The 12,344-nt window shown below is 38.3% G+C and overlaps 1 protein-coding gene across 1 annotated transcript; it reads right to left on the reverse strand.

The window, feature by feature from the left end:
* Positions 1-1,478: 1,478 nt before the first annotated feature.
* Positions 1,479-9,283, reverse strand: glo1 (glyoxalase 1). Its single transcript, XM_034233763.1, has 6 exons — positions 9,112-9,283; positions 4,356-4,438; positions 4,135-4,275; positions 3,980-4,047; positions 3,615-3,704; positions 1,479-1,898 (listed from the first exon to the last, which is right to left on the reverse strand). The coding sequence occupies exons 1-6, from the start codon at positions 9,178-9,180 to the stop codon at positions 1,807-1,809; spliced, it is 543 nt and encodes a 180-aa protein (XP_034089654.1). The 5' UTR covers positions 9,181-9,283; the 3' UTR covers positions 1,479-1,806.
* Positions 9,284-12,344: the final 3,061 nt, after the last annotated feature.

The raw sequence follows: 12,344 nt of genomic DNA on the forward strand, positions 1-12,344 counted from the left end.
ACAACTAGGTTACTTTAATTTAAATATGTTTTAATTAGTTTCTCAATCATCCTTATTTATACAGTTCCACTTTGAGACAAATTATCCGGTCACTTTTAGCCACAGTCAACAAAAGCTAATTGCAATTTTCACAATTTTTTTATAAAAAAACTACTATGACAGAGCAGCAGGATCAAATGCCAAGGGTAATACCAAAAACATTGAACATAAAAACAACTTTTTCTATAAAACCAAGGCTGTTTCTATGTTAACACTCACCATAAATGACGGCACCAACAAAGAGATCTCAGCCTCGGGGATATTTGCTGAAAAGAGAAGGGATGCTTCTTCTTTAAAGGCAGAGCTGTGGATTATATAGGACCTTTTGTTACAAATTCCCCAACATGAAGTATCGGAGATCAGATGATTTCTACCTAAACGGACCAATCAGAGCCATGCATTGAAACAACTTTGGCCTTCACCATACACAAACTAAATCTTCAATTTATTGTATCATCATTAGTCAAACATCTTAAATGATGCACAGCAGTTATCCTCAACTGACAAAACAAGCATCTCTTTCCATTTGCCTTAAACATTAAGCCTTCCTTTATATTTGTATATTATTTTTGCAAGAAGTCAAAACAAGACAGACACACTGAAATTTGCTTAAAATAAATTGGTTTAGATAGCATACAATATAGATATGTGACTACAGTTCAGGCCACCAGGGCTAGTTAAGCAAATGGTTGCAAAAATTAAACCTGATATCAAAGTGATGTTTGTCTTTCTGTTAGATTTGTTAAGCCGGCACAGCTGGGATTTGAGCCAAAAATGTTTTGTTTACCAGACAAATGGTTTACCTTTTCTGCTTTGAGTAAAAGTGTCAAAAATGTCAATTTTCACTAAACACATGTTAGGGAAGTAATTTGTACAGTCAGTCCATCGGGCACTTTCCTATTTGGTTCAAATGTCACCAAATATTATCTACATTATCTTGATAGCTCAGATTTGAGTCCAAATGTAAACGTGAGATTGTAAACATACATTCTAAAATGGCATTTGAAATGTTTGGCATTACATTTGAACCTGGTTCATTATAAAAAATAAATGCAATAGACTTACCATAAGAAAGCTCACAAACAACCAGACATTTGAACATCAATTAAATATTACCAACATAATTAGAGTTTTTAGTTTTCAAGCTCCAATTTTGAACAATCAAAGCAGAATGATTTTCAACAGAGTGATGAGCACTTGATGGGAAACACTTTAAGGCTGGTATAATATTTATGAACAAGAATTTGAGAATCATTTTCTTTATATTTATCTATCTATCGATAATAAATAATGAATTTGGAATATGTTGAAACCTTTATGACTGAACTGCAACAACCCAGGTCAGTTTATTATAATCCTGATAGTAATCCCATGGCAGAAATGACTTTTTACATTACTTTTTGCTTTGTCTCTCAATATTTCAAGAAATCACAAATGTGTTTAAATGGTGGCTTTCACATTTATTACACGGTAATACAGCTTTATTTTAGCATCACTTGAAGACACATACAAACTGATGATGGTAGACAACAGCTACACAAGGTAGTTGACAGTCTTAGCAATAACTCAGGTATTTAATAAGTCCAGCCTGTGCCAGGGCACATTGAGAGCCAGTGTGCATCCCGCTCCATTTCCCTCAGCTCTCTGGCGCATGCTGCTAAATTATTCGCTAAACCCGACGCTCTGCTCTCCGGGCGAAGCTGCAGCAGGTCCTGTCTGTGTGCACTGCAGCAGGCTGTGCACACAGACATGATGATGTCAGAGTTTTTAGGAGGTTATGGACACCATGTTGTTAGGACTCAGGATCTCAATCCAGTATCCATCAGGGTCCTGAATGAATGCAAGGCCTTTCATTTTACCTGGGGTGCAAAAAAATAAGTATGAATACATGTGAAAAAAAACTTTTGAAATTCAGGTTTCAGCAAGTGTGCAGTGAAGTGTACTCCTCCAGATTTGAACGCAATGTGTTAGTTCTTAACTTAACAGCGTTGTAAGCAATTATTTGTACTTGGCAACATTCACAGCTACACTGTATCTACTGATGGTTTAACAGCATTTATCCTCAGTTAGTGGCTGGTAGGATGACCTAAAAATGGCCTGAGATCTCATATGAGGATATTTTGATTAACTCTGTAGTATCTCTTCGTGTAGAATAGATGGTTCCTCTTTGAGAAACTACAAAAGTACAAGGCATATAAGCTCAGCTGGTCAAATTCTGTTCTAAACCAAATGTCTACAGTGGTTTTGTAATAACCATTACTAGAATGATTGACCTATCAGAATCAGAATACCTTTATTAGTCCCACAGAGGGGAAATTTGCATCGTTACAGCAGGAAAGAGCCACAGAGAGCTTAATGTTACATATGTTAAAAAAAGTACTAAGTTATGATATAATAAAAAATATAATAAAAATAAATAAATAAATAAAAAATACTTTTCAAAATACAAATCCTGTATGTCCACAGAAACAAATATTGAGTGTACCATTTAGATAGCTAGCAAACATTAGCTATCTATCAAAATAGCTAGAAAACAGGTGCTATCAACTAAACAAGCTAGCTAACGTTAATTACCCATCAAACAAGCCATCTAGGAAAAAATGTTGTGCCATTAAGCTTACTAGCAAACATTCGCTATCTATGAAACTAGATAGCAAATGTTATCTACTTACCCATCTACTTACCAAGCTAGCTTACGTTAGCTACCCAACTTTGAAGCTAGTTAGTGAACGTTAGCCACTAACTGTCATAGTTTAAATTATTATTATTATTTGATACCCTATGGTTAAACTTACAGTGCGGAAATGTCTACGGTTCTGGCAGTAAGTTATTATGAAGAAACATTGGTGACATTTGCTTTTACTAATACTCTCACACAGCCAGCAGCTTCTAACAGCTCCAAACTTCAGTGTACATTCCCACGTATGCATTATTTGGATGAACTCATTAGTATCGAATTGGTAACTTTCTTACAAAAAAAAGTATCAAAACTTAATAAAATTGTATTAAGAAGTTTAAAAACAGTTCATTTGGAGAAGAAAAAGGTTACTAAAGCTTGGCAAAGTAATAGCACTTCAGCTCACTGACCCACCAAATTAATCAATGTGGAAGCGCCCTAGTGAAGTAAAAGAATAAGATGAGGCTTTGGGGCAGGTCAATTGAAGGTATATTCATATTTTTCAGGATATTAGGGAAATACATCATAATTATAATTCCCTCTTACATTAAAAGGTGTACAAATACTATTAGTTACAAAAAATAAAATCGCATTGCTTTGATATTATTGGGGAGAGGTGAATACAACTGAAGATAAACAACAGTGGTAGATTCATTAAGACCAAAAATAATAATGAAAATGTTAACATCTATTGTAGTATACTTAAGGGCTTATTTTATTCTTGAATAGAATGGCATCAGCCCATATTTCAATTGTAATTGCTTTTCATTTTAAGGGCACAAGCCAACTAAAAAAGCCTAATGGAGAAAGAAAGAAAAATATCTACAACGCAGGCTGTCAGTTTTTATGTATTTAACCCGTCTATGACCCTGAGTTTCACTAACGCTTCACATCTTACCATCATCTGGCTTCTTGACAAATGTGACTCCTTGTTCTTCAAACAGTTTGCAGGCAGCGTAGACGTCAGGAACTGCAATTCCTATGTGTCCTGTTAAATGCCAGGTAGACATATAGACACTTTACTATGGATTCAGACTGTTAGCCATAGTGTAGTTTGCTCCAGTGAGCCAATACATGTTCAGAGATTCTCACACATTAAAAACAACAGACAAAAAGCAAACAGTATATCCTTTAAATGTTAAATGGACATTTTATAAAGAGTGTTATACTATTCTCCTACATTTCAAGTCTATGCCATCATATATGCTGTAGGCTTTCAAACAAGACATTTTGTTTCACTTTAAAAACAGGGAGAAATCTTACCAAAGCCACGTGGATCTGAGTTTCCATTGTGATAGGACTGGCTCTCATCGGCCTCAGAGCCCCAGTTACTGAAAGGCAGAGGGAGGAATACAAAAATGGTAAGAAAAGAAAAGTACAAAGGAGGAAGGAGACAAAAAGGTAGGGTAGAGCCTTACTGTGTCAACTCAATGGTGGCTCTTCTTGAAAAAGTCCACGCCGTCTTTTCCTTCACCTCTGTAGGAATCTCCTTTTTGTCCTCGAAGCCCAAGAAGAAGAGAGAGAAACGCATGGAGGGGAAGTCAAACTTTTGCAGGAGCCTGGAAGAGTGAGAGTTTTTTAGGAATCGTGTGTTTAAAGTGGATATAAGTCAAGTCAACACTTAAAAACTAGTACTCACGTCATGCCAAGGATTCTGGTGTAAAAGTCCAACGATTTAACTGGATCTTTGACTCGCAGCATGGTCTGCTGCATCATGAAATCCTGAAACACAGGAACACAATACCAGAGCTTTACATACACAGAACACTGGAAGTCAAGTGCAGCACTAACAAATAATAACCACGACTGATGCAGAAAAATAAATGCATCCTGATTTTAATATTATTTGCATTATTATATTTCAGTGGGTTTTCTTTAAATCTTATGCTTTTCATTCTATATTCTCTTTCATCTTAATATTTATTTTCTTTTTATATTTGATTTGATACATTTATTGACCTCAAATAGTAAGACAGCTAGTATTTTACTAAGTGTTTTGTATTTAATGTTATTTAAATTAAGACTCGTGCTTTATTTATTATATTAAAGGGTACTGTACGAATCAAGTCTTCATTGTTAATATGAATATGATATTATTAATAACCATTGTAAAAATGCATGGTCACTTGTTTTCCTGGTATGCAAAAAAATCTCACAAATACAGCGTGTACGTGAATTGAAGTGTGTTTGAAATAAAATACAAAAACACTTAAAATATATTAAAGATTTTGTTTTACTTGGTTTCGGCTACAGCAATAGTTACAGATGTGAAATATGAAGCAGTGTAGTATTTAAAAAAAAAAAATGTTAACAGAGAAATGTTCACAACAACTATGTTTGAAGGGTAGAAGATTCCTTTGCTGTGTCTGAGTGCAAGCAGGGGAACATTTGTATCCTGGCACTGAGTCGTGAAGAAAGACATCAGCCAAACTGCACCTCTGTGCAACTGAGCTGTGTGAGCTTCACCTCCTGAAAAAATATACCAGAACGATCAGGACTGCTTGGACAAAACACATTTACTTCCTAGTTTTCAATGCAAACACATGCAAAGACAGTGATGACGTAGGATGATGTTCCATGCAAAAGCAAGTGGTGACAGACTGAAGTTTAAAAAAAGTGTTTTTTTATATAAATTGTGTTTGTCCATGGATGTATGGCTGGTCAATATATTAATATTTTACTCATATGATGAGTTCAGACTAGATATTGTCTTAGATTTTGGATATTGTTTGAACTTTTCCTGGTTTTAAGAGCTGCATTACACCAAATTGAAGTATTTTTCTGAACTCACCAGACCTGTAGCACTTCAATGTATTTTGATAGGCGAAATGCATCAAGAACTAGCACCAGACATATTATCTCATAATTTGCTGCATTCATGTTGCAATATTGGTGAGACCACTTTTCATTTTCATCCTAAAATATTTATGTGTAGAGCCATTCTACGACTGTGTGTGTGACTTCACAGTTGAGTGTTATCTCTGTGGTTAGCAGAGTTCCCTTTCCTGTGCTCTTCCTTCTACCGTGTCACATTTTTTAAAGTGAACACAAAATCAACACATCCATAGAAACCTCCCAAACACTGCCGTGGCGAAACCATTTACCCAGTAAACTAAATCCATATGTTTAAACAGTTATTTGTGTCACCTTTTAGCTACATGCATTACTTCATGCAGACTTCAAAAGAACAAATATGGGTTGATGGGTTGAAACCTGGTTGAAACAGAAGCAGTGCATTTAGCCATATTAAGGCACATTTAAGATTATGTGGAAAACTCTATAAATAGCAGAGAAGTGGATTGTGCTGCAAGAGGTTAACAAGGTTTCTCCAGTTGTTTGTCTATCCTTTAGAGTCTCTTATTTCTTATGTAAAACTTACGTGAACTTTGATTCTGCTGGAAATGCCAGGGCTCATCCTTGAACTGTAGACACATTCTTGAGTCTGTAAAGCCGGCCAGGGGCCCATGCAAACAAAATATTTGGGGGGGTTTTTGTATATATCTTTTTTTTCTGGTGGGCCCCAATGGCATTGACCACGCAGTCTTCAAAGTAACCAAGCAACCTAAATGTATCTGTAATTTGTCTGTCCAATGACCTTGCTCCCTTTCATGTCATGTGATACCTGCCTGAAGAGCGAACCGTTTAATCAACCTCAAAAGTTATAGGTACTGTAGCTAGCAGCAGCAATTTCGGCAGCATTATAAAAAATACAATAGCTTGCATTTATAATGTACAGCAAACCAAAGCACAAGAGCGGTGCTCAAAAGAGAAAGGACAAGAGAGAACAAGGAGATGTAACAGCTAAACTGACGAAATTAGACCGTTTCTTTTGTCATACATCGTCCTCGAAATCTCGATTAATTCTGTAAAGTGATTGTGTGATTAGTTCGCTGTGCGGTTGTCAGGCTGTGGTGGTCTGAGGCCAGGGCAAGTTGTTGTTGATAGCTTACATGTGCGCTTATAAGTAGGGATGCTCCGATTGCCAATTTCGGGGCCGATCACCGATCGTCGATCGCCGGAATCAGTATCGGCCGATACCGATCGCCGATCCGATCGAGTGGGCGGGGCCTAAATGGAAGATTTAAACATCACTTTAAATCTTCCATTTAAAGTGATGTTTAAAACTCAGTTAATGGGGCTCATTCACTGGAGCTTCCACAAACAACAACCAACTTAATTATTACATTCAAATGATGTACATTATTCAAGTTTACATTCACTTTGGATAATAACACGGGAGAAATTAGCGGAAGCGCTCTCTTTTCCTCTCTCCCTCTCTCTCTCCCTCTCCTGACTACCTGTCAGTATCTCATGCAGCTCACTGATCCAGTAATGAGTGACCCGACAATGAAGAATACATATATTTATAATAACTAGTTTAGCTTGTTCCAGAGGTATAAAATAGCTAAGTGTGTTAGGTCTAACTCTTACGGTACGTCCACACAGCAGCTTTTCAAAAATCTTGAAAATCTTGGAGCTGGGCGTGTCTGAAATCTTGGGGATTTTTTGCGAGCAACGCGACCAACAACCAATCACATGAATCTCCCGCCCCCGACATACAAAGCAAAAAACCCCGGGGATTTAATGCGAACAATATATATATATATATATAAACTCCCCAAACAGGCGAAAACCTACCAGTTTCACCCACTGTCTCTGCCACCTCCCTCCATGCCTGGTTCCTCCGGTTTGTATCCCGTTAATAGTTCTGGTCGTAAAGAACCGGGTGATTTGCTACCGTAATTTCTCGTTTGGAATATGAGGAAATGAACTGCAGTCTGGTTCTCCCTGTGTGTGTGTTTCGCTGCGCTTACCGGTCCGGCGGGCGGAGCTGCAGGATTTCTGCTTCACACACGTTGCATACCGCTATTTTACTGTCTTTTTCGGACACCTTAAAATAATGCCAGAACGGTGAAGCCATTTTGGCGAGCTTGTTTTGCCGCACACAGAGAAAAGTGTCATGTATTTTACGTCATGCGATCGGCTCTCGCGATCGGCATGTTTAGAGAGCACCGATCGATCGGTAGAGAGTGAGTATCGGCCGATCTCGATCGGTGACCGATCGATCGGAGCATCCCTACTTATAAGTGGTTGTGTGTGTCTGTGCGTGTGTGAGCGCATCAGCATGCGATTATGTTTTGGGCGATGGGGGGGGTCCCAAAACAATATTTGCACCGGGGCCAATCACAACCTTGTTACGCCACTGTGTTACTGGGTATATAGTAGTGTCTATATAGCAGAATAATACAGGCAGCATAGATGTAGTAACGTTTAATGGCTGGCATCAATAAAGGTATGGTCTAATGAATCCCTAGATTTATAAAATTATATTTGTAAAAAAATAAAATGTGGTCAAAAGGGGTCTGTTGTTTTGTTTCGTCATTCCAACAACCTAATTACATTTGGTGTAATTGTATAAAATCAAAGTAAACAGGACATTTCCATTTGTATTAAGTATATTTTTTACAAATATGAATTGGCATTTTGTTTTTCAAATATTTATGTTAAAATGGGACTGAACATTTTTTTCTGCTGTTTGTACGATTGATCGATTATTAAAACAGTTGGCGATTTGTATTTATTGTCGATCAAGAGGGACATAGTCGACCAATTCATGGTTGATCAAGTGTGTTGACATTTCCTTCAGTGTTAAAAAAAAAGAAAAAGTACTATCAATATATTTTTGAGATGATCAAAACAACAGTTTGATTGAAATTGCATTGAATATATATATATATATATATATATATATATATATATATATATATATATATATATATATATATATATATATATATATATATACACAAATATAAATATAAAAGATATAGGACCATTTTCTAGAAACGGATATATTGATTATTGCAAAGCACACTTTTTGGTTCGCCAGATTGACAGGTTATTAGTTATTAGTCCCTGCAGCGACACTGCACACATCAGCCAGCCCCAGACCCGCCTGCTCTTCGCCACAAGCCAGTAATGCAAGTCCGGCCGCGCCTTAACGCCACCTTTCTTCAGAGATCTGGGAGATTTAGCGTTCCTAACATACTTGTTGCTACGCATGCTAAATCACGTTCCAACTTCTGAGTTTCTTTCCACGCGAGAGCTGTTTCTGAGCGTTAGCAAACGCCTGTAACAAAAACAACAAACAAAGTTACCTGAAACGTAAATGTAGCAGTGACACTCACCGTGAGCATTAGCAATCATGTTACAGATAACCGGTTTACAATCCACCGGTCCAACACAAATGTTGGATGAAACGTATCTGTCCGATAATGGAGGCAATGTGAATAGCTGGTTTACCTATCTGCGAGTCGATGGCCTGTTGGGTGAGCTAGGTTTGACTGTCTGGTAGAAGTTTAGTTTAACTTCAACAGGGACGACAATTATCTTACCTTAGTAACCGGGTCTCCATCTTTGCAAGCTGCAGCCGCTGCCTCGTCTGAAAGACCTTTGTCGCTCATTTTTGCTCAGAGACTGACTGTACAAAGTTGGACCGCAGCTCTGCTAAGCGGACTGACAGGGAGTGGGGCTCTACTACTGACGGAAGATGAAGACAAGCAGCTTCTGGTACAGGCCTTCAAAATAAAAGGCATTGGAATGTACTAACCAGCGCCATATAGATAGGCGCTGGTACTAACCACACGACCGCACCTGGCAGAGCATTGACTTCAAATAATTTAGACTGACTTGATAATGCATTGGCCTATAGAATGTTCTTTAAATACAGTCATTTCCTATTAATTATATTTTTTATTTCTAGATTATTTTGAACATTTAGTGAGGATTTTATTATTTATTTTAATTGCTAAAGCACCCTGTCATGTTTTGACGCTACACTTGTGAAATGCCATAACATGGAGGTGCTTTCTTACACAGTGGTATAATGCATTTTGGTTCAGGATTATTTAGGAAAGTGCTAAACTTGGGACAACATAATTGGCCCCTTTTCCATGTCGGTACTTTTGCTCTGGACATTTGACGTGAGTTGATCAGAATCTTCCCACGTCAACTTTTATTTTGAAAATAAAGACAGGAAGTTTCCATTTTTAACTTTTGGCACACCAGGCTCAGTATTATGTAATCAAGAAAGCTTGCTACAGAATGCATAATGTTTGTACAAACAATTACCTTGCATATCCCACTACATATACACGTACTAGTTTATCTGCACAATCATACACATTAAAATACAATAAAACTGTAATTACTCAGATTGTGAAGCACATTATGCTATAAACGATGTTACTCCATAGATTGTAACCCTTATATTGATTTCATTTAGCTAATATGATATAATGCATTAGTCCAGGGGTTCCCAAACGTTGCCATACCAAGGACCCCAATTAGGATTATCCATCCTTATCCCTGTTGCAATTTTTTTTTTTTTAAATGACGAGTACATTATGATGGAAAATATAATAAATTAATCATACAGCTTAATACATTTTCTTACTATATATATTTGTATTAATAATTAATAATCAGTTATTCTTCTAAAAAATGTTTGTATTTATCTTTTGTTTGTCATTCATTACATTGATTGTGTCTTCTGTTATAAACATTCTTAACACAATATTAAACAGTAATATGAACAATTAACATATATTTTTAGCATTTTTGAAAGCTACTTATGCCTTAATAATATTATATATAATAGTCAACAGTAATATTAACAATAAACATATTTATATTCATATATATAAACAACAATATTTGCTACATACATTAAATACCGCATTTAAAATCTGATGAACTCAGTGTACATCTGACCGGGTGACGACATTTCCTATTGACGCAGCAACCACTGTAAGTTATATTCTTGTTTAATTAGACTTCTCTGTTTCATTTATTCTACTCTGTATAATTGTTCTGTAGTTATTGTAGCTAAAACGGCTAAATCGCTTTTGAGAGATTTTAAATCTCAGATCTGCTCAGGCGAAACCTGCTTCACAGGTCTCAGCTCTCAATCCTGCATTATAATATAGGCAGGGCCAGTCTATTGTTGCCCATCAACTGTGAATAGTTAACTAATTAGAGGGGCGTGCCCCTACAGCTGTGAGAACTCAGCAATCAGGCGTCCATTTTAGGTAGCTCTTTCCTGGAGCATCAGCTTAAGCGTCAGACAGCCGAAGACTGACAAAGACATTGGAGTCCTACGGGAGTAAGACTGACAAAGACATTGGAGTCCTACGGGAGTCACGAGGGAGGCAAAGAGGAGGTAAATCCTACTCTGATTGAGCTGGTGTCTTATTTCTCTTTTCTTTAGTTTTCTAACCCCTGCTATAATCATGTGTATTTTCTCCATTCCTGTTCATGTGTCTTCTCGCAATTATCACTGGCCCCGTGTATCTCGTAATCGATATAACCGGCCTGCTCTCGTCTATCCCACATGCTCCACTGAGATCCAACATCTAGTTTCAGGTGGCCTGTGGAATTGCCAGTCAGCTGTTCCTAAGGCTGACTTCATCTCTGGCTACGCCTCCCTGCAATCTGTGGATTTCCTTGCTCTCACTGAGACCTGGATTACTCCATCCAACACATCCATCCCAGCAGCTCTCTCCACTGCATATTCCTTCTCCCATACACCCAGACCAACTGGCAGAGGAGGTGGCACTGGTCTCCTGCTCTCTCCCAAATGGAGCTTTTCCCTCTTCAAACTACCTAACTTCACTCCTTCCACCTTTGAATTCCATGCCGTCACAGTAACCCATCCTATACAGTTAACCATTGTTGTTCTCTACCGTCCACCAGGCGCCTTGGGGGACTTCTTGGAGGAATTAGATAATCTCCTCTCACACATCCCTGAAACTGGCCCTCCCGCTGTACTTCTCGGAGACTTCAACCTCCAGACGGGGAAGATAGACGAACTAACATCCCTGTTAACCGCCTTTGCTTTCTCACTGTCTCCGTCCCCACCGACTCATAAAGCTGGCAATGTCCTTGATCTCATATTCTCAAGGAACTGCGCTACTTCTAACCTCTCTGTAAACCCGCTCCACACATCCGATCACTTCTTCATTTCATTCTCTCTACCCCTTTCCAAACATAACAAACTAATCTCTTCTCATCCTGCACTTGTCCGCCGTAACCTTCGTTCCCTCTCCCCCTCTACCTTTTTCTCGTCGGTGCTCTCAGCCCTCCCTTCCTCTGACTCGTTCCAACTCCTGCCTCCAAACTCTGCTCTCTACTCTCTCATCCACTCTGGACTCTCTCTGTCCTCTCACATCTCGGCAGGCTCGTCAGTCCCCTCCTGCTCCCTGGCTAAATGATGCACTGCGTGCTAATAGAACCGTCCTTAGGGCAGCAGAGCGGAAACGGTGGAAATCCAAACACCGTGATGACCTCCTAACCTATCAGGCTCTCCTCTCCTCTTTCTCTGCTTCGATCTCTCAGGCAAAAAGCACTTTCTTTCAAGATAAGATCCAATCTTCCTATTCCAATCCGAAAAAACTATTTCCATCTTCTCCACCCTCTTGGACCCTCCAAAAGCCCCTCCCCCCTCCTCACTTCTGTCAAGCGACTTTGTTACCCACTTTGAAAAAAAGGTTGATGATATTCGCTCTTCTTTTTCTGACTCACCTTTACTCACCAGACCCTCCTTCCACCAATACACTAACCTCCTTTT

The sequence above is a fragment of the Gymnodraco acuticeps genome, unplaced genomic scaffold, assembly GCF_902827175.1.
Source record: "Gymnodraco acuticeps unplaced genomic scaffold, fGymAcu1.1, whole genome shotgun sequence".
Lineage (NCBI taxonomy): Eukaryota > Metazoa > Chordata > Actinopteri > Perciformes > Bathydraconidae > Gymnodraco > Gymnodraco acuticeps.